General features: G+C 38.1%; 1 protein-coding gene across 1 annotated transcript in view; it reads left to right on the top strand.

The window, feature by feature from the left end:
• C2CD6 (C2 calcium dependent domain containing 6) overlaps positions 1-23,258 on the top strand; it is a 98,162-nt gene that overhangs the window by 34,938 nt on the left and 39,966 nt on the right. Inside the window, exons 11-13 of the mRNA XM_066346505.1 lie at positions 561-624; positions 3,420-3,463; positions 12,540-12,830. Coding sequence (XP_066202602.1) covers positions 561-624; positions 3,420-3,463; positions 12,540-12,830 — 399 coding nt within the window. The remainder of the gene's footprint in view (positions 1-560; positions 625-3,419; positions 3,464-12,539; positions 12,831-23,258) is intronic.

Genomic DNA, 23,258 nt, shown 5'->3' with positions numbered 1-23,258 from the left:
TATAATTGAGCAGAGTTGTGCTGCTATAGAATAAACTGATTAGCATTACCAAATTGAATTGGTATTTTAGAAAAATTTGGAGGAGTCATTAAAAGGATTGTGGACTTTGGGTTTTTAGTGAAAGATCAGTATTTTATGAGAGTCAATGATCATTCTACCATATAATTCTTCTTGGAATTTTCTAATGATCCATATCACTTTTCAACTCATAGACCATAACGTATTTTAATAAAAGGTAATATGTTTACTGGAGGTGTCCTCTTATAGTCCGTGAAGTTGCATTATGTCTTTATCTTCTTTTTCTGTGTACATTCATCATTTCAACACACTGTCAATTCCTGGGTATCCTCTCCCTGGAACTTCAACTCCTAGCCAATGTGGACTTTTCTTTCTTTAAATGAGTGCTATTTGGTTTGCTTTTCTTACAAATACATATCCTTCTTGTCTTCTGTAAAAATTTTAAAATGTATTAAAAGTTATAAAGACAGGGAAAAATGTTTTAGTTCTTTAAACATTTCTCCAATATATTTTCTCTCTTTTTTTTTTTTTTTTGCTTCTAGGGAAATAATACCAATGCAGTACCTGAAAGTCAATTTGAAGAGAATCCTGAAGATGTAACGTCAGGTTAAGAAACAAATTTACTTTTTGTATTTATTATTGAGATAATTAAAAACAAAGTGATTAAGGGCCCTGGCTTGTTACCTCAGTCAGTGAAGAGCGTCATCCCGAAACAAGGTTGTGGGTTCAGTCTTCGGTCAGGGCACACATGGGAAGCAACTGAAAAATACATGATTGGCCCTGACTGGTTATTTCATTAGTAGAGTGTGGTAAAGTGTGTGGATGTCCCGGATTCGATTCCCAGTCAGGGCACACAGAAGAAGCGACCATCTGTTTCTCCACCCCTCCCCTTCACCATTCTCTCACTCTCTCTCTCTTTCTCTTTCCCTCCTGCAGCCATGGCTCAGTTGGTTCAAGCACATTGGCCCTGGGAGCTGAAGATGGCTCCCTGGAGCCTCCATCTCAGGTGCTAAAAATGGTCCCAGATAGGCAGAGCATCTGCCGCAGATGGGGTTTGCTGGGTGGATCCTGATGGGACCTCATACAGGAGTCTATCTCCCCTCCTCTCACTTGGAAAAATAAAATAAAATAAATGCACAACTGAGTGAAACAACAAATGCTTCCCTCCCCCCTACCTTCTCTCTCCCTTCCTCTTTCTTTCTCTCTAAAAATCAGTAAAAATTAAGCCCTGGTAGGATAGCTCGGTTGGTTGAAATGATGTCTTGGAGTACAGAGGTTGCTGGTTCAATCCCAAGTCAAGTCACATATAGCTGATGTTCCTGTCTCTCTCTCCACCTGCTTCTCTCTCTGAAAAAAAAGGCAGGGTGGTTATGTCACAAATATAAAATTAGTAATTTGCACTTTAAGTGGATTTCATATTTTTATAGGGAATAAATATATAATAGTTCATCATAATTTTGATACATAGTATTTATTTTATATACTCCAAAGAAAAGACTTAATTCAGTGTTATCTAAAATATTTTAATGCTCCTCTACTCCTTTAAGGACAAAAAAAGAGTTAAATTTTAAAATCTATAAAAAGGTATTTTTGTTAAAAGTTATTAACTCAGTAGAGCTATTGGTCTCTTTTTATGTAGAGGGGTGTGTGTGTGTGTGTGTGTGTGTGTGTGTGTGTGTGTGTGTGTGTAAGGGAAAGGAGGGAGGAAAGAGAAGGACAGGAAATTAAAATATTAAATACTCAAACATACCACAATTATTGGTAAGATATTTAACTAATAGAAAAAAAACTTCATGCAATCTTTTTTAAAAATCTCTATGAAAAGATTTATTTAGAAAGTAAATTAAAATGGATGCCTAATATTGTATCTTTAAAATCTTAAATTCTGCAGGTATTAATGATTTATTGTTATAAAACTTTTGCCACAGTGACTTTTCTGCTTTTCTCCCTCCACTTTCCTGGCTCCATCAGGTGTCTATAGATACATTTTCTAACCTCTGAAGAGTAACCAGCCTAGAAGAGCTGGTGTATCTTCACCTAAAACATTGAAGTTTTAGGTGTAGGAGAATCACAGTTTCCTCCTCAGTATCACTGTTGAAGATTAGAGGTTTACCTCTTTTACTCACTGATGGTTGCCCTATTTTTCTTTTTTTTTTTTTTTTTTTTTTTTTTACAGAGGCAGAGATAGACAGGAACGGAGAGAGATGAGAGGCATCAATCATTAGTTTTTCGTTGCGTGTTGTGACTTCTTAGTTGTTTATTGATTGCTTTCTCATATGTGCCTTGACCATGGGGCTACAGCAGACCGAGTAACCCCTTGCTGGAGCCAGCGACCTTGGGTCCAAGCTGGTGAGCTTTTTGCTCAAGCCAGATGAGCCCATGCTCAAGCTGGCAACCTCAGGGTCTCGAACCTGGGTCCTTTTGCATCTCAGTCCTACGCTCTATCCACTGCGCCACCACCTGGTCAGGCAGTTGCCCTATTTTTCTTAAAAAATTTTTTTTCACTTATTCAAAGAGTTTAAGTCAAATCCCATTGGATCACTCTTATGGCTTTCTATAGTTATAGCTAACATTTATTGATCACAGTGTCCCAGGCACTTTACTTGGGCTCTGTAAATAAATCCTCACAGCAGTCAATTGAGGGCACTATTATTATTTATCTACATTTTTACAGATGAGAAAACTGAGAATCAAACCAGTGGTCACATGGCCATTAAATGATGAAATTTGAATTTGAGCCTAGTCGATTGGGCCTAAGCATTTAACCATATTGTTTCTCACGTCTTACCTTTACTTGTATTTTACCTATAAAATACCATTAGCCTATTTTACATGTGAGAAAACCAAGGCTCAGAAAAATGAGCTGATCACAATCACACAGCTAATAATGACTATATAATTTTTTCTACTAGACTTATATATTCTTTTGTATCTCAGTTTTTAATTTCCACTCTCTCCCTTTTAGGTTTTCCTTTTCTGCTTGCTAAAGATGTAATCCTTGTACTTCTAGGAAAATTTTACAGGTGCCTTAATTAGCCTCTCTTGAATGGTTTATTCTAATCTCTTTTTCCAGTCCCAGCCTTATCATTGCCATCTGGGATTTATTTTATTTCCTTTTAGCAAAATATACTGTATACCTGTTTTTATATCTTAATTGGTGGATCTGAAATCTAGTCACTTTATATTTTTTCATTTTATCTTCATACTTGCACATTTAGCACTTCCCCATTTTCCAAGAGATTATCAGTCTGTTTTTACTAAATAGCATTTGTTTGAATAGCTGCTCTGATTTAAATTGTTCTTTGTTCTTGGTTAGAAAAACTATAATAATAATGTATTAGTGTACATACATATAATATTTATCTTATATACAATAAAATATCCTATTAATTTCTTAACAGATATCCCTGTTATAAGTGAGGAAGCTAAAAATATTCCAGCTGAGGTAAGGGAACTTGGGAGACAACTCAAAATAGTCACCATTTCTTAAAGGAATGAAATATTTATAAATGGAGAAATATTTATAGATAGAAAAAAGTGCTCAAGAAGTTATCAGGTTATCCTGGTTATTTTTGTTGTGGCAATATCTTTATAGTTACATGATTTATTTAAGTAAAATCATACTCTTAAAATGAAAGTTCTAGCATAAAATAGTGAAATTTAAAAAATAAATATGAAATTTCCAAGATGGCTATGGAGTAGGCGGATGTTCAAACTGCCACTTCCCAAGACCAAATTGAATTACAATTTAATTTAAGAACAATCATCTTGAAAAACCAACTTTAGAGTAAACAAAGAGGAGTCTATAACCAAGGATCCCCGAAGAAGCCACACTGAGACTGGTGGGAAGGGCGGAGATGCAGAAAGGGCTGCCCCGCTCCCAGGAGTGAGTGGTGGTGGAGGGTCCAGAAGGAATCTCACTGCAGAAGGCCCACCCTGAGAGGTGTGGGTCCTCAGCACCAGGCCCATTGCCCCAGCCTAGAGTCCCAGAGCCTAGAAGAAGCGCCCACACAGCATTTGGCGGTGAAAAGAGCTGAGGTTTCTTCTGCGAGAAAAAGACCGGAACTCTGGGAGATGAAGGCTCCATCTTAAAGGGCCAGCGCAGAAAGTCTCGTTCACAGACACTTACCTAGGGCTCTGACAGAGGGAGGTCTGAGAGGACCAGAGCTGAGTGAGGAGAGTGTGAAGTTGGTGGCCCAGAAAGAGACACTGTGGGGTATGGCCACCAGAACCCCTGTGCTGATTCATTCGCCACTACTGCTGTTACCATCTTTCTTGGGTGGAGTAGTCCCCTCTGTGTGGCATCAACCTGGGGGAAAGCAATACAGCACCCTCAGGAATTCCTCCTGCCCCACCCCATGGAGACTGGCTGTTCTGAAAAGTTAGCCAGGAAGCAGGAAATGTGTCAGTGACTCAGTTTCTGGTGTTGAGGCCAGAGCTTCCGCGGCCCCTACCACACTCTCCCGAAACTATGACTGGTACTTCCACCTCATTAGAGATTCAGTAGAAACTGTCCAGATTGTGGCCAGACCACATCTCTGGGTCTCAGAGGCCACACCCATTGGACTCCTGGGCCACACCCTACTGAGGTCTATGAAAAAAGTTTGGACAGACTGACCCCTAGGGCTGTCCACACTCACCACCCTTCCTAATCCCTGAATTGCCCCAGGCTCTAGACTCTACCAAGAAGTTTTATTTCAGTGGCCAAGGCCAAAAAGCAGCCAGCAGACAGAGGCTGCAAGAGGCGAAGTTCATGGAACCTCAGCCTTTTGCTGACCTTCCTCCAAGGCCCAGTGTGAGTAAAAACCAGCCTAGATGTGTGGCTTGGTGTTTACATGTGCACCTGAGCCCAGCAGAGGTAGCTGCAAACTGGATTGCTTATAGCTCTAAGAAGGTTGCTGAGGGCCGTTCACAGGCAGTGTCCCTCACTGGTCTGTGCTGGGTTCCCTCAAGGAAGAGACCCAGGGCTGGCACATCCAGTGGCCAGCTGCAGAAAGCATCAGTTCAAGACCTAACAAACCTTGCTGGTGGCATGTCTTAAGGAAAGGTATCTCATACCAGGTCCAGCTGAGGTGAGTTTCACTTTCTGTGATTAGCACCAGCACAATGGCTCATGTGCATTGGACAGGTGGAACTTGACAGTCAGCCAGCCCAGGTGCTGGATATCCTGGCCCCACTGGGCTAGGTTCCACAGGGGGAAGGAGAGGTTTGGAGCATGAACATTTAAAGTGTGGGTCCCTATAAGCCTGTTGTTTGATCTGGTTGAGGGGCTTAGCCACTTTCTGGGGGGCACAGTTAGCCCTAGGAGAGAATCTCTGCTTCCTCTCTGAGACCAGGGGCTTACCAGCTGGAAGAATTTCTGCAGCGGGGAGTGTCAGCCCCACTTTGATCTGAACCTGCTGCTCACCTTGTGGAGAAATAAAATTTGAGTATCCAGCAGTGGCTGAGGTATTAGGCTCTGGAGTAGGGGCCATATTCCCCATAATGAGCTTGACCAAGAGACCCCTGAAGTAGGGGGTCCCACTAACATTGTATTCCCAACCTCAGCTCCCTAACCCACCAAGCTTGCAACCTATAGAGGGATTGGTGGGGTATGACCAGTCTTAGCCCATACTCAGTATTTCTACAGAAGACTGGGAAATACAGGCAGCTGCAAGAGGAGGTGGAGTAGCTGAAAAGTGGAGGCAAATCTTATGGAGCTTGGGGCTTTTATGGAGCTGCTATCATCTCCAAGCAGAAGGAAGCTGATCCTTATATACAAGTTGGCCCCTCCCATACTACCCAGGCACAGAAAACACAGACACAAACAGCAAACAAAGCAGTAGCTCCAGACAGGTAGACCATGGCAGATTACAAACAATGGTTGATGCCAACCCAGAAAGACCTAGAACCAACACAACCAGTAGTGGGTGGAAGACAGCACCAACACTAGGCTTAGCTAGCTACACAAGCAGCATGCCCAGAGGAGGAGTCCAGTAGGCACCAGACATTGGAGAATAAATATGCCCAACAGGACAGACACAGAACAGTGTCTAATACACATGATCATGGTTGACCCTTAGAGCCAGCCAGCCTGAAGAGATAACTGCACCCACAAAAGGACCAACTGCATTTAATACGCACAACAAGAGGGTAAATTCTACCCTCAAGAAGCATTCCTAGAGCAAAAACATCAGGTGGCCTAAAGGTTGGTACCATCAAGCCCATCTTCCTTATAAAGACACCACCTAATACAAAGACAGAATGGGCAAAGAAATATGACCCAAATGAATCAACAAGAGAAATTCCCAGAAAGAGAACTAAATGAAATAGAAGTAATCAAACTACCAGATGCAGAGTTTAAAATAATGATTTTAAGGGTGCTCAAGGATATAAGAGCAACAATGGATGGTCACAATGAGAACTTAAACAAAAAGATAGCAAGCATCAAATAGGACATTGAAATAACAAAAAAGAACCAGCCAGAAAGGACAAATAGTATAATATCAGAAATGAAGACTGCACTAGAAGGAATCGATAGCAGGCTGGATGAAGGAGAGGATCGAATCAGTGATTTAAAGGACAAGATAAATAAAAGTAAAGAAGTAGAGCAGCAAGAAGAAAAGAGGCTCAAAAAAACTGAGGAAACTCAGACCTCTTCAACAACATGAAGAGAAACAACATCCACATTATAGAGTTCCTGAAGGAGAAGAGAACAAACAGATAAAGAACCTGTCTGAAGAAATCATAGCTGAAAAATTCCCTAAACTGATGAAGGAAAAACTAACACAAGTTCAAGAAACAGAGAGTCCCATTAAAGAGGAACCCAAGGAGGCCTAAACCAAGAAACATTATAATCAAAATGCCAAAGTTAAGTGACAAAGAAAGAATACTAAAAGCTGCAAGAGAAAAGCAGTTAATTACCTACAGAGGAGCCCCCATAAGGATGACATCTGACTTCTCAACAGGAACACTTGAGGCCAGAAGGGATTGGCAAGAAATATTCAAAGTGATATAAAGCAAGAACCTACAACCAAGACTTCTTTACCCAGCAAGGCTATCATTTAAGATTGAAGGAGAAATAAAAAGCTTCCCAGCCAAAAAAGGACTCAAGGTATTCATTACAACCAAACGAGTAATGCAAGAAATGTTAAGAGGCCTGCTATAAAAAGAGCAAAGGAAAAAATAAATTGAGAGAAAGAGGATTGTAGATTTAAAGAATAAAATGGCAAGAAATAAGTACATATCAATAATAACATTAAATGTAAATAGATTAAATGCCCAATCAAAAAACATAGGGTAACTGTATGGATAAGAAAACAGGACCCATACATATGCTGTCTACAAGAGACCCACCTCAGAACAAAAGATACACATAGAATAAAAGTGAAGGGATGGAAAAAAATATTTCATACAAATGGAAATGAAATAAAAAGCTAAAATAGCAATACTTATATCTGACAAAATAGCCTTTAAAACAAAGGCTATAGTAAGGGATGAAGAAGATCACTAAATAATAAAGGGAGCAATCCAACAGGAAGCTATAACCATTGTAGATATGCACCTAATATAAGAGCACCTAAATATATTAAGCAGATTTTGATGGACATAAAGGGTGAGATTGACAGGAATACTATAATGGTAGGGGATTTTAATACTCCACTAACATAAATGGATAGATCCCCCAGATAGAAAATTAACAAAGAAACAGTGGCCTTAAATGACACATTAGATCAACTGGATTAAATTGATGTCTTCAGAACCTTTCCCTCAAAACAGCAGAATATACATTCTTTTCAAGTGCTCATGGTGCATATTCTAGGGTAGACCACATGTTATGACACAGAACAAGTCTCAATAAATTTAAGAAGATTGAAATCATATTAAGTGTCTTCTGTGATCATGATATCAAACTAGAAATCAACTACAATAGAAAAATTGGAAAACATTTAAACACTTGGAGGCTAAATAGCATATTATTAAATAATTAATGGGTTAACAATGAGATCAAGAAAGAAATAAAAAATTTCCTGGAAACAAATGAAAATGAACATATAACAACCTCAAAACTATGGGACACAGCACAAGCAGTCCTAAGAACAAAGGTTTCATTACAGAATATACAGGCATTACAGAAATACCTGAAGAAGCAAGAAAAATCTCGAACAACCTAACACTGCACTTAAAAGAACTGGAGGGGAGGAGGAGGGGGAGGGGCACAAAGAAAATTAGATAGAAGGTGCCGGAGGACAATCTGACTTTGGGTGATGGGTATGCAACATAATTGAATAACAAGATAACCTGGACATGTTTTCTTTGAATATATGTACCCTGATTTATTGATGTCACCCCATTAAAATTAATAAAAATTTATTTATTAAATAAAAAAATTTTAAAAAAGATTGGGGAAAAAAAAGAACTGGAAAAAGAACAACAAATAAAACCCAGAGGAAGCAGAAAGAAGAAAATAATAAAGATCAGAGTGGAAATAAATGACATAGAGGCTAAAAAAAAATACAAAAGATCAATGAAACCAAGAGCTGGTTCTTTGAAAAGGTAAACAAGATTGACAAACCTTTAACCAGACTCATCAAGAAAAAAGAGAGGACCCAAATAAATAAAATTAGAAATGAAAGTGGAGAAGTAACAACTGATACTGCATAAATACAAAGCATTGTAAGAAAGTACTATGAAGATCTATATGCCAAGAAATTGGGAAACCTAGGCAAAGTGGATAAATTCCTAGAAACATACAACCTTCCAAAACTTAATCTGGAAGAATCACAAAACCTAACCAGACTGATTACAACAAATGAAATTGAAACAGTTATCAAAAAACTCCCAGCAAACAACAGTCCTAGACCTGATGGCTTCACAGATGAATTTTACCAAACATTCAAAGAAGAACTAACACTTATCTTTCTCCAGCTATTTCAAAAAATTCACGAAGAGGGAAGACTTCCAAGCTCATTTTATAAGGCAAGAATTATCCTCATTTCAAAACCAGGTAAAGACACTACAAAGAAAACTATAGGCCAACATCCCTGATGAACATCGATGATAAAATTCTCAGCAAAATATTAGCAAACCAGATCCAGCAATACATCAAAAAGATCATACATCATGATCAAGTGGGATTTATTCTGGGGAGGCAAGACTGATACAATATACTCAAATCAATTAATGTGACTCATCACATAAACAAAAGGAAGGAGAAAAACCACATGATTATATCAATAGATGCAGAAAAAAATATTTGACAAAATCCAGCACCTATTTATGATCAAAATTCAGTAAAGTGGGAATACAGGGAACATCCCTTAACATAATAAAGGCCATCTATGACAGACTTACAGCCATCATCATACACAATAAGCAAAAATTAAAAGCAATCCCATTAAAATCAGGAGCCAGACAGAGGTGTCCCCTTTCAGCACTCTTATTCAACATGGTTCTGGAAGTCATAGCCACAGCTATCAGACAAGAAGAAGAAATAAAAGGCATCCAAATTGGAAAAGAAGAAGTAAAACTGTCATTATTTGCTGAGACATGATACTGTACATAGACAACCCTAAAGTCTGTCAAAAAAAAAAAACCTACTAGACCTGATAAATGAATTTGGCAAGGTGGCAGGCTATAAAATTAATATTCAGAAATCAGTAGCATTTTTATACACTATCAATAAACTTTCAGAGAAATTAAGGAAACAATCCCTTTCACTATTGCAACAACAAAAAAAGTACCAAGGACTAAATTTAACCAAGGATGAAAAAGACTTTTACTCGAAAATTATTAGACATTGAAAGAAGAAATCAAGGAAGATATAAACAAGTGGAAGCATATACCGTGTTCATGGATAGAAAGAATAAACATCCTTAAAATGTCTATACTACCCAAAGTAATCTATAGATTCAATGCAATTTCTACTAAAATACAAATGGCATACTTCAAAGTTATAGAACGAATATTCCAAAAATGTATATGGAACCAAAAAAGAATCCAGATAAACCTCAGGAATCTTGAAAATGAAGAATAAAGAGGGAAGTATCACACTTCTTGATATCAAGTTATATTACAAGGCCATTGTAATCAAAACAGCTTGGTATTGGCATAAGAACAGGCATACAGATCAATGGAACAGAACAGAGAACCCAGAAATAAACCCACGCCTTTAAGGCCAATTGATATTTGACAAAGGAGGCAAGAGTATACAATGGAGTAATGACAGTGTTGGGAAAACTGGACAGGTACATGCAAAAAAATGAAACTAGACCACTAACTTACACCATTCACAAAAATAAACTAAAAAAGGATAAAAGACTTAAATGTGAGTCTCAAAACCATAAACATCTTGGAAGGAAAAAAGGCAGTAAACTCTCCGATATCTCTCGTAGCAAATTTTTGCAGATATATCTTCACAGACAAGTGAAATAAAGGACAAAATAAACAAATTAGACTATATCAAACTAAAAAGCTTTGCACAGCAAGACACCATTAACAATAAAAAGACAACCCACACAATGGGAGAACATATTTGCCAATACGTCTGATAAGGGGTTAATAATAAAAATTTATAAAGAACTTCTAAAACTAGGCACCAGAAAGGTAGACAATCCAATTAAAAAATGGGCAAAGGAACTGAATAAACACTTCTTCAACGAGGACATACAGATGGTCAACAGACCTGAAAAAATATTCAATGTCACTAATCATCAGAGAAATGCAAATTAAAACCACAATGAGATACCATCTCACACCAGTCAGAATAGCGATCATTAACAAATCAACACACAAGTGCTGGTGAGGGTGTGGAGAAAAGGGTGGCCTCTGGCACTGCTGGTGGGAATGCAGACTTGTGCAGCCGCTGTGGAAAACAGTATGGGGGTTCCCCAAAAAATTAAAAATGGAACTGCCTTTTGACCCAGCTATTCCACTTTTAGGAATATATCCTAAGAATCTCAAAACACTAATTCAAAAGAAGATATGCACCCCCATGTTTATTGCAGCATTATTTACAATAACCAAGATCTGGAAACCCCCCAAGTGTCCATCAGTGGACGAGTAGATAAAAAAGCTGTGGTACATATGCACAGTGGAATAATACACAGCCATGAAAAAGAAGGAAATCTTACCTTTAGTGATGGTATGGATGGACCTGGAGATTATTATGCTAAGTGAAATAAGCCAGGCAGAGAAAGACAAATATCATATGATCTCACTTACATGTGGAATCTAATGAACATAGTGAACTGAGGAATGGAATAGAGGCAGAGATAGGGTCACAGGGAGCAGAGTGACAGCTGTCAAAGGGAAGAGGGATGAGGTGATGGGATCAGAGAAGGTGAAGGGATTAGTGAAATTATATATACATAACATAGATATAGATAACAGGACAGCAAATCCCAGAGGGAAGGGAGAAAGGGAGTTAGAAGGGGGACAAAGAAGGTGTAATAGCGGGCATATGGTTGGGGATAAGGGTGTTATATTTTGTGGGACACTTGAATCCATGTTAACATAATAAATTTTAAAATTTAATAAAAATATAAAGCAATAAAAACTAGTATGGGAATATCTTAAATAACAGTTTAATGTTTTCTGTCAGGTATTATTTAATATTTTTTTCATTAATAATTAAAAAATCTTCTAACATAAAAAAAATATGTATGAAGATAGGGGACAAAAGGTGTTGATCAAGAGAAGGGAAAACAAGGTAAAAAAAAAAACCCAAACCATAAAGTTCTGCACAGTGATCTTAGAAATGGATGTCACAGACCTAACCATATTCTTTACTCTTTCGCTATGGAATAAGAATTTATATTTCATAATAGAAATAAGTAAAAATGGAGGTCACATGATATTATTTGCTTTTTATCTAATTTTACAGAAGGTACGTGTCATAAAGTAGTGAATCCCTATGCAAACCAATAAAGAATAAAAGATTCTTCTATATTACTTGACAAATGGGATTTAATGATTTCCATCCCTGGGTCTTTGTCTCCCAAATGCCATTTGAAGAATCAGTTATATACTGTTTTCCCCAGCCCAAGGAGAAAGGGAAAAAAAGATAATATAGAAAATGTTTCAGACAGCTAAATTTATTTACTTTAACAGTCTGTTCTTCATTATAAAATACCATTCTTTGTACTATTTTGTTATTAAAATTTCTTTTGTGATATAGCTGTGATTTTTTTGACATGTGCTATTTGCTATTAAAATACTCTTCATTTTATGATATATTGGTAATAGTATTGCAGTAAAATGTTAGATGCTTCAATCTTCTTTTTTGAAATGTTGCTGATTTATAAAATCTTAATAATATATGAGAACCACTGATTTATAAAGTAGTTTGATCATTCTTATGGACTCAGGCAAGTGGAAAATTGCTTAACTCTTTTAATAAAGACTGTAATAATTTACAAATATTGATATTAACTTCTTATAATAAAGGATAAGGGTACAAATGATTCTTAGTTAAGTTTTGTTTTAAATATTTTCTAATCAGTAGTGACTTCAGCAGCTTGTTTTATTGATATATTTTCTAGTTACTGGATAATGATAAAAAAGGCCTGACTCTACCAACTTCGAACCAGGTGGATGAAGATAATTTAAATGCTATTTCTCCTAAAAGTGACGAATCAACAAAACAAAGAGATACTGCATTGCCCACTATTCCTACCCTGACAATAACAGAAGGAGACAAAACAGTACCCTTAGAGGAACACCATCTGGAAGCCGTAGCAGACAGAAAACTGGATGATGAACACTTTCAACCGAAAGTCAAGTCAAAAGCTGAATACCCAGGAATTTTAAAATCACACTCATCTTCATCAGAGGTAATGTTGAAAAGTACCCCTAATAATTCCAAGTAGAATAAGGAGGAAGGACTTAAGATTCATCTTCAACAGAAAATGGGTGACAGAGGAGCAATCTAAGCTTAGCTAGAAGGAAGAGCACAAGCTTAGTTTCCCCAGATTCAAAATGAAAAGGTAGCTTTCAAAGCCAAGATCCAAAAGAAGACCTTGAACTAAAGGTATCTGCTCTCATATTAGAAGTATAAGACAAGGAAAAAAACAAAATTAATTCATTTACAATAACAAATTAAATACAAATAAATTGAAAATACATTCAAATGTCTCCAAGTGAAAGTGTGTCTAAGTGTATTAAATATTCCTACCTTATTTATACTCATCAAAGGAGGGGGAAAAACCCCTTAAGGAAAAGCAAAGTGATCAGAGATGCTGGTAATACAAGTTAGTCTAATGGGTTGGTGTAAAATTCAGCTGAAAGTGTAACAATAATAATAAAATATAAATTCAAAGAAAATTTAAAAGTCTGGGAAGTTATTTCAGTGGAAATTTTTAATAAAACTATTATATAATAGAAAATCACATATGTTCTCCCTGGTATAAATAATTTCACAATTTAAAATAAGAATTATCTGGCCTGACCAGGCGGTGGCGCAGTGGATAGAGCATCGGACTGGGATGCGGAAGATCCAGGTTCGAGACCCCGAGGTCGCCAGTTTGAGAGCGGGCTCATCTGGTTTGAGCAAAAGCTCACCAGCTTGAGCCCAAGGTCGCTGGCTCAAGCAAGGGGTTACTCGGTCTGCTGAAGGTCCATGGTCAAGGCACATATAGAAAGCAATCAATGAACAACTAAGGTGTTGCAACGAAAAACTGATGATTGATGCTTCTCATCTCTCCGTTCTTGTCTGTCTGTCCCTGTCTATCCCTCTCTGAGTCTCTCTCTCTGTCTCAAAAAAAAAAAAAAAGAATTATCTGATTTATAATTTAAAATAAGAATTATCTGAATGTAAATTTAAAGGTACACTAGGGTAAAGCCTTTCTCAAAATGACAGTTATTCTATCTGGATCTTTATTTGAATTACTAATCAACTATTGAATTACTGTTATAGGTAGTAGTTAATAAAGTGGTGTAAAATGTGTATTTTTCAGTGGATAAACAATCTGAATTCTAAATAAGGCTCTGCCTCTAAATACTTCAACAAGCATGGGCCCCTAAATCTCTAGGCCTATTTCCTCTTCTGTTGAATGACAGATCACACCAGGTCATTTTTAAGTTCCCTACCAAATTCAAAAAGATATAATTTTATTAAAAATCTCTAGTTGGGGGATTATTCTTCATTACCTAGATCAACCAATGTAACTTAAAAAGAATAACATTCTGGTTTTTACTGAATGTGGAAATGATATAGTCATTATAGAAAATAGAAATATAAAAGAGAAAATTAAAGTAGTTATAATTCTATTGACACATTTAATAATTTTATTTTCTTTTAGTCTTTGTTATGTATACCTTTATTTTTAAAAACTTGAATCAAAATATATAATTTTATATTGTTATTTTTATATTGTGCTCTTTTAAAGTTGGCATTATAAGGCCCTGGCTGGTTGGCTTAATGGTAGAGTGTTAACCTGGCATGTGGAAGTCCTGGATTCAATTCCTGGTCAGGGCACACAGGAAAGGGGATCTGCTTCTACCCCTGACCCCTTCTTCTCGCTCTTTTTTTTCCCCTTCCACAGCCATGGCTCTATTGATTTGAGTGCATCTGCCCCAAGCACTGAGGATGGCTCCATGGAGCCTCCACTTCAGGCACTAAAAATAGCTCGGTTATGAGCATGGCTCCAGATGGACAGAGCATCGGCCCCAAATGGGGATTGCTGAGTGAATCCCAGTCAAGGCGTATGTGGTAGTCTATCTCTGAATCTTCTACCCTCTCACTTAAAAAAAAAGAAAAAGAAAAAAAGTTGGCATTATAAGCGTGTGTAAAGCCAGCAGCCAGGGCCACCATCACAGCCGCCTGGCCCATGCAGGTTCGCATTGGATTCGGACAGTCGGTAAAGAAACAATGGAGCCAAAAACTGGTGGGCCATAGTCTTTAATTCTAGCTTGCACCGGGCGGGCAAGTAAAAACACACACTGGGCTCCAAAACCCACTCACATTCAGTGCTCACAAAGCCACTGACTTATCTGAGTTTCCTAGAATCAAAGGTTTCTAGCTCACCAGACTTATTCTCCTCAGTTCCCCATCTCCTTCCTTCTCCAGCATCAAACTGCACAGACTGGCCTCTCACTCAATACTCTGCCATCTTGGCTGCTTCTCCTGGCCACATGGCCTCTTTCTGCTCTCTGCTCTGCTCCCTCTGCTATCTCATGCTAATCATCCCAGGAACCAAGAGAGCAAACTCCCGTTCTGCCCCCACTTTATATTGTAGCTTCACAACCTTTAATCCAATATACAAAGTAGGGAAGTCCCTAATACAAAATCACTTCTCTGAGGCATGATTGGATTGTACCACTCCACATCAAAAAGGGGTGGGAAAGGCTTAATCCCAAAACCAAGCCCCAGGCTACAAGGATTCTCAACACACATTAATATCACCTGGGCGACGGCCTCACGTGGGCAGCACCATTTTTAACAAAGTGAGCATAATACATTTTATCTGCCCAACAGCGTGAAACCTGAATTTTCTTAAAAATTTGTAAGATGAAGAATATCTGATATTAATTCTTTTGAACACTTGTTATATTGGCCATATTGTTGGACATTAAGTTTGAAATTAATATTTTTACTTCACTATGTATTTGGATCTGTTATTATGTCCTCATCTGTTCATAGAAATGGCATGCTGACAGATTGCTCTACAGATTGTGCCATTTTACATTCTCACCAGTGATATTTGAGTATTAATGGTCTTTCAAATAATGACTAAAACTTTTTCATGCTATTAGCTATTTTTATTCTCCATCAAGTAGACATATTATCTCCTTTGTCCATTTTTTTCTAATAAGTACTTGGTAGTGTTAAGTTGTTTTTTTTATATAAGGTCTTTAAGGTTTTTATAAAGTCTATCTTTATAATATGGGTTTTATGAGGTCTTTTTCTTATAAGTATATTAATTATTTGTATATTCATGGCAATATTTTTTCATAGCTTGTAGTTTGCCTTTTAATTTCTTTATTAAGTCTGACTTCCAAAATATTTAGTTTTGATTTTAAAAGTGCGATATTTATTTATTTATTTATTTATTTTGTATTTTTCTGAAGCTGGAAACAGGGAAGCAGTCAGACAGACTCCCGCATGGGCCCGACCGGGATCTACCCGGCACGCTCACCAGGGGGCGATGCTCTGCCCATCCAGGGCGTCGCTCTGTCGCAACCAGAGCCATTCTAGTGCCTGAGGCAGAGGCCACAGAGCCATCCTCAGCGCCTGGGCCATCTTTGCTCCTATGGAGCCTCGGCTGCAGGAGGGGAAGAGAGAGACAGAGAGGAAGGAGAGGGGGAGGGGTGGAGAAGCAGATGGGCGCTTCTCCTGTGTGCCCTGGCCGGAAATCGAACCCAGGACTTCTGCACGCCAGGCCAACGCTCTACCACTGAGCCAACCGGCCAGGGCTGAGATATTTATTTCTGCATAACAAACCACTCCAAAACTTAGTGGCTTAAAATAATCATTATCTCACAAGATTTTATGGGTTGACTGCCCTTAACTGGGAAGCTGATTTGTTCCGTTTGATGTTGGCTCATCCTGTAGTCATCTAGGAGTTGCATTGGGCTGGGACACTCATAATGACTCCTTTTATGACTTTCTTTTTGATGGGAATTACTGTAAGTCTTTGGCTCACTTGGAATATATGGACATCTGGTTTGATCTCTTTCCCTCCTTCTCTCTCTCTCTCTCTGCCCATGTAATCTCAATCTTAGGGATTATTCCTCTCCCTCTCTATTTGGCCTACTCATATAGTCTATTTATGTGGTTTTTCTAGCAGGCCAACTGAACTTCTTATGGGGCTTCCAATGTACTTAAGAATTAGGCTTTGGACTAGCACAGAGTCACTTCTTCTGCAATCTGTTAGTTAAAGTAAGTCTCAGCCAGGCTCAGCCTTTATTCAGTAGGAGGAGGGACTACATAAGGGTATGAATCTTCAAAGGTGTTGTTTTCAGGGGGTCATATTTGGAGATTAAAGACCACCTCAGATTAACTATCTCTAGCTCCAAGTAAGTCATGTCCATCCCACATATAAAATATGCTTACTCCACTTCCAAGATCTTTAGTCTCATGCTCTTACTGCATCAAGCTTAGGTTTGAGGTCCAGGTGAATGAGATTTCCTGAGTATGGTTTTTCTCAAATTCAAGACCTGTGTATTGAAGATACCAGTTACCTGTCTCTCCATACAAGAGTGAGTCAGGATCAGGAAAACTGGAATATTCTGAAGATGGAGGAAAGGAAAGTGAGGCATGCAGTAAGCACTGGGCCATAGTCACTCAAGCTCCTTTGGGGCTTGGCTTTACCCTCTGAATATTTTTTTATTTTTTATAAGAACAAGCGTATAGCCTGACCAGGCGGTGGCGCAGTGGATAGTGTTGGACTGGGATGCCGAGGAACCAGGTTCAAGACCCCGAGGTCGCCAGCTTGAGCGCAGGCTCATCTGGTTTGAGCAAAAGCTCACGAGCTTAGGCCCAAGGTCGCTGGCTCAAGCAAGGAATTACTCGGTCGGCTGTAGCCCCGCGGTCAAGGCACATATGAGAAAGCAATCAACGAACAACTAAGGTGTCTCAATGCGCAACGAAAAACTAATGATTGATGCTTCTCATCTCTCTGTTCCTGTCTGTCTGTCCCTGTCTATCCCTCTCTCTGACTCTCTCTGTCTGTAAAAAAACCAAAAAACAAAATAAAAAACAAGCTTATATTTGTAATTGAGTTGCTTTGCAGTTCACGTTTGTCTGTAGAAAGCTCAGAGTTCAAACCCTCTTTTCATTTTTAACCCTTTAGTAGTACAAACATTCATGTACGTCCTCATGCCTTCTGACCATCCAGAATACAATAGTAACAAAAATTTTTATTTTAAAAATGTGTAAGGCAATATTTTTAAAAAGGCACATGTATGTTCTTGTTTTAATAAATTGGCTATCAAACCAACATGATTTTAAGTTAATAAAACTGGAACTAATTTCATTTTTTGAAAAAAAAACCTCACTCCTGGGGGTCAGCAAGCATGAAAAACTCACTATTCAAAGGGTTAATTGTCTCTATTTTTTTCAGTCCAAGATGCTATGACTTAAAGATGTTGTGAGCTTCCTATGTATCAAATTATGATCCCAGCCAAAATGTTACACCTCTAAGTATCTTGAAGACAGGATCCTGTGTACCTTTGGCTGATAGTCAAGGTTCTGTAAATCAATATCCTTAAAAATGGTAGAAGCTCTCCTGTTGCACAGAGATCTTAGAGTTCACCCTATCATACTTAGAATACTTTTTGTCTAGCTGAGTTGGTCTGTGAGGTACCACCGTAAATTTGTTTGAGGTCTTAGCAACAGTTCTTACAGCCACACCTTGTGATCTTGCCCTCAGAACCACATTTTAGATCTCAATGCCATTGGACCCAGACTAATGAAGTCATCAGGTGAGGATTTGGGACTTTGGTTCAGTGGCTTAACAGTGTAACCAAGGATCTAGGAACCTAGCTTGCTCTTATCTTTTCTCTTTTTCTATGCTCATGACTCATCACTTCATGATCACAAGATGTTGCTTCAGTCCTAGCATCATATATAAAGCAAGGCAGGTGAAAGAATATGGGGGTAGAACAATCAAGTACTTCTTTTGTACTTGTCTCCTTTTATTTTTAGAAAGAAACAGTTTACCCAATAATCTTCCCAGTGGGTTTTGTGTCTCATTGAACAGAATTAGGTCACGTGACTACCTCGAGTTTCAAAGGAGAATTTTAAACTGTATATATTACTGTTAAAAGAAAAAAATTCTGGTTCTGTCAGTAACAAGATAGTGTGGGGAGTGGTTATTATGTAATCGATTAGAAGTAGCCCCACCATTATACTCCTCTCTAATGGGATGCTTTTCCCCCACATCTTCTCAGGAAGTGATATATGCAGTATCATTAATCTTCTGTTTATCCATTTAAATGTAGTTGCCTTCACTAAGCTATGAATTCCATTTACAACATTTTAATCATTGAATAGTGACTGATGGACAGATGGGAAATATGCCATGATCTCCTGAACTCTTTGTCTTTGCTAACTCTGAAGGTTGAATCAACCCAAGTCATGCATGTGAAATGCACCTTATAATTTTTTATACACTTTTATTTTATTTTTTGCACATGCAAGAGAGAGAAGGGGAGGGAAAGAGATGAGAAGCATCAACTCAAAGATACGTCACTTTAGTTGTTCATTGATTGCTTCTCATACATGCATTGACTGGGAGGCTCCAGCCAAGCCAGTGATTCCTTGCTCAAATCAGCAACCTTGGGCTCAAACCACTGACCATGGGGTCATGTTGATGATCCCATGCCTGAGCCAGCAACCCTGCACTCAAGCTGGTGAACCTGTGCTCAAGCCGGTGCACCTCTGCTAAAGCCGGTGAGTCCACACTCAAGCCTGCAACGATAGGATTTCGAACCTGGGTCCTCAGTGTCCCAGGTCAACATTTCATTTACTGTGCTATCACTGGTCAGGCTCCACTATCTTTTTTAATTCAAATATTTTTTTTGGCCTAGAAGTTTTTCTAATCTATATGTTTTCTTTTCATAGATGTAATGAATTTTTAAAACTAATTGAGACCATAAAATAAAGATAAAAAAGAGTTTTTATGATATTTGGGATAAAGGAAACTTTTCCAATTGATCAAAATAGACCCTCTTTTGAAATAGATAATTTTAAAATTTCTAATCATTTTTATCTTTGGTCATACTTTTCTTTGGAAGGATTTTTGTCCATCAGTATCTGAGATGGATTCTATCAGAGATCGTTCACTTAAATCTTCTGGTGCCAGACAAAGGGAAAGAAAGCATCTTATATTTTCTGTCATTTTAATGTCGCTGCATTAGGCTTTCCTTTGCTTCTAAAGAATAGGAACCAATATACCACTACAACAACACATACCAGGGAACATTACTGAATTTCAGACTATTTCCATATCCATTAGGCCAGCATTCCTTTGCTTAGCTGGGCACCCTAGACTGAATGCTGGTGCTATGAACCTGTAGAAATGTGTTTCCACTGAGGTGTAGAGGATTCTGTTCACTTTCTTTCAAGTCAGGATTGTACTTGAATACTGTAAGTTACGGGTTGATTGGTTAGCCCTTCAATCTGTTTTCATCTGGCTATATCTTATGGAAACACTTTTTAGACTCTTTATAGTACCTGTGCTTATTATTTTCCATCCCATCCCCACCTCTATTTTTTGTCCACCTTTTTTTTGCCCCAAGGTGATGACTCCTATGGACTGCCTCACCAGACTCTTTTTCTAGCTGACTTCTAGTTAGGTCCTGGCAAGACATTGGAGGGTGAGAGGGGAAAGAATGGTAGGGGTTTACTGTCCTACTGTCTTCCTGTTTTGGTGCTTTGATTCTGGCAATGAATTTTCCTTTTCCTTCCCATGGTCAGCTAGCTACTGCTGGGTGGTTCGACCTGCGTGATTCCAGCTAACAAAGGGCTCTGGCTGGAGTGGTAACATCTTCTCACTGTTGCCCTCAACTTCCCTTTTTGGTTTCTTATCTCTACATACCCTTTTATTTATCTTAAAGCCTCTTTAGTTGAACCATTTTAGAGAGGTTCTAATTCCTGCCCTAACTCTAGTAAGTTTCTCAGTTTTTTGGTAGGCATACAGATTTTTCTTTTTTCTTTATATATCTCTACTCATTTTACAGAAGCTTTGTAAAAACTCAAATTATTATCTTGACATGGATGTTTATAATGCATTTTTTTTAATTAAGTGAGAGGCAGGGAGGCTGAGAGATAGATTCCCACATGTGCCCCAACTGGAATCCACCTGACAAGCCTCCTACAAGACAACGCTCAGCCCATCTGGGGCTGAGCTATTTCAGAATCTGAGCTATTTCAGTGCCTGAGGCAAGGCCATGGACCCATCCTCAGTGCCTGGGGCCAACTTGCTCAAACCATTTGAGTCATAGCTGTGGAAGGGGAAAAGAGAGAGAGAGAGAAGGAGAAGGGGTGGAGAAGCAGATGGTCGTTTCTCCTGTGTGCCCTGACCAGAAATCGAACCCAGAATGTCCTCATGCTGAGCTGACACTCTATTCACTGAGTCAGCTGGCCAGGGCCATCAGTCTCTTATCTTTAATTCACTGATTTTATCATCTCCTTCCATGTGCTCTCAAACTCCTTGAGTAATTTTCTCATTTCAATTATGGTACTTCCTGATTCAGAATTTCAATTTGATTTCTTTTTATAATTTTTATCTCTTTATTTAAAAGTTGTTCATACATTATAGTATTGTTGTTTAGTTCTTTGTCCATGATTCTTTTAGGCTCATTGAGCATATTTAAAGTTGTTCTAAAATCTTTGTCTAGTAAGTCCAATGCATGGACTTTCTCAGGGGTTTTTCTATTTTTATTTTTCTGTGAATGGGCCATATTTTCTGTTTCTTTGTATGCCTAATAATTTTTTATAGAAATTGGGCATTTTAAATATTATAATGTAACTCTAGAACTTAGATTATCCTCCTTCTCCAGGGGTTACTATTGTTGATTTTTGAGGGGTGCTGTCATCTATTTCTTTTGTGACTTTTCCAAACTTTTTTTTTTTTTTTTTGCAAAGACTGTATTCCTTGTCATTTCTGGTCAGTCACTGAAGTCTCTCTTCTGTTATCTCAGTAGCCAGATAATGACCTACTGCATTTCTTAAATCACCAAAATTTATCTGTCCTTTAAAAATTAACCAGTTCCCTGGTTGCTATAAGTACTGTATTAAGATTGTGGAGTTTGAAATAATTTATCTGTCAGTTTTTGACAATTTATACTTGTTTAGGCAGAGGGACCAATTCTTTGAGCACCCTGCTACACCATTTTCTATAATGTCACTTCTCCCTTCTCTTTTGATATATGCTTTTTTAATATTAATCTTATTTTTATTTTATCTTTCAAGTTATTAGTTTTTTCTTGTAAAGTTTAGAGAGAATAAGAAGAGGTTAATGACATACAAAGTAATATCATGTGGGTTTTTTTATTTATTTGTTTGTTTTTTATGCTTGATATTTCCTATATCAACAGCCTACTAATATAATGTTTCAGCCATGCAAATTATTTCACTACCTCCAGTTACACTGGTTAAATTATAAATAAATTTTTTCCTTATGTGAGATAAAAATCAAATGGTAACATTGGATCTCATCTTATTATTATTTAGTCATCAATAATGCTAAGTTTAAATTTCATATTGATATTAAATTATTGTTTCTATTAACTTGCTGTGGTCTGTTTTTATTTCAGAGTTTCGTTAACACATCGAGTGAATATTTAAATACCCCTAATAGTTCTGGTAAGTTATTATTTGTATGTGTATATATAGTTGTAATTTTCAAATGTTCAGTGAAATTGAAAACATAAACTCATATAAAACAATGATTATCCAGACTCTTTCATAATGTAAATCAAACCATTATATTTTGTGATAACTGGCATGAAAAATCTATGGAATCACAATATTAGTGGGAAATCAAACAAAGCAAAATATAGGTGGCCTTAAATTCTTAGATAATATTTATTTTTATGTATTATCATGATACTAGACCATTTATTATATTTATCTGTGTGTACAAACATTTTGGCTACCCTGTAGATCTATCTAGTGAAGAGGTTTATCTAAATCAAGAAGTTCTTCACTGATATCATTATGAAAACATATTCAACACATCAGTAAACCCAAAGGTGATAATCAAAATATTTAACAACTAGTACAGCATGAGCATGGAACAATCAAATCAGACAATACTGTTGGATCAGAGTTCTGGAGCTTTCCTATTATGCCATAATAGGGTTGAAAGAAATTGGAGAGCCCCAAGAGACTCAAAATAGTCAGGGCGCCCTGGCCGGTTGGCTTAGCGGTAGAGCGTCGGCCTAGCGTGTGGAGGACCGGGGTTCGATTCCCGGCCAGGGCACACAGGAGAAGCGCCCATTTGCTTCTCCACCCCTCCGCCACGCTTTCCTCTCTGTCTCTCTCTTCCCCTCCCGCAGCCAAGGCTCCATTGGAGCAAGGATGGCCCGGGCGCTGGGGATGGCTCTGTGGCCTCTGCCCCAGGCGCTAGAGTGGCTCTGGTCGCAACATGGCGACGCCCAGGATGGGCAGAGCATCGCCCCCTGGTGGGCAGAGCGTCGCCCCTGGTGGGCTTGCCGGGTGGATCCCGGTCGGGCGCATGCGGGAGTCTGTCTGACTGTCTCTCCCTGTTTCCAGCTTCAGAAAAATGAAAAAAAAAAAAAAAAAAGTCAGGGCA

The sequence above is a fragment of the Saccopteryx leptura genome, chromosome 7, assembly GCF_036850995.1.
Source record: "Saccopteryx leptura isolate mSacLep1 chromosome 7, mSacLep1_pri_phased_curated, whole genome shotgun sequence".
NCBI classification, from domain to species: domain Eukaryota; kingdom Metazoa; phylum Chordata; class Mammalia; order Chiroptera; family Emballonuridae; genus Saccopteryx; species Saccopteryx leptura.
The sequence above is the reverse complement of the archived record's forward strand: the minus strand, read 5'-3'. Positions and strand labels throughout refer to the sequence as shown.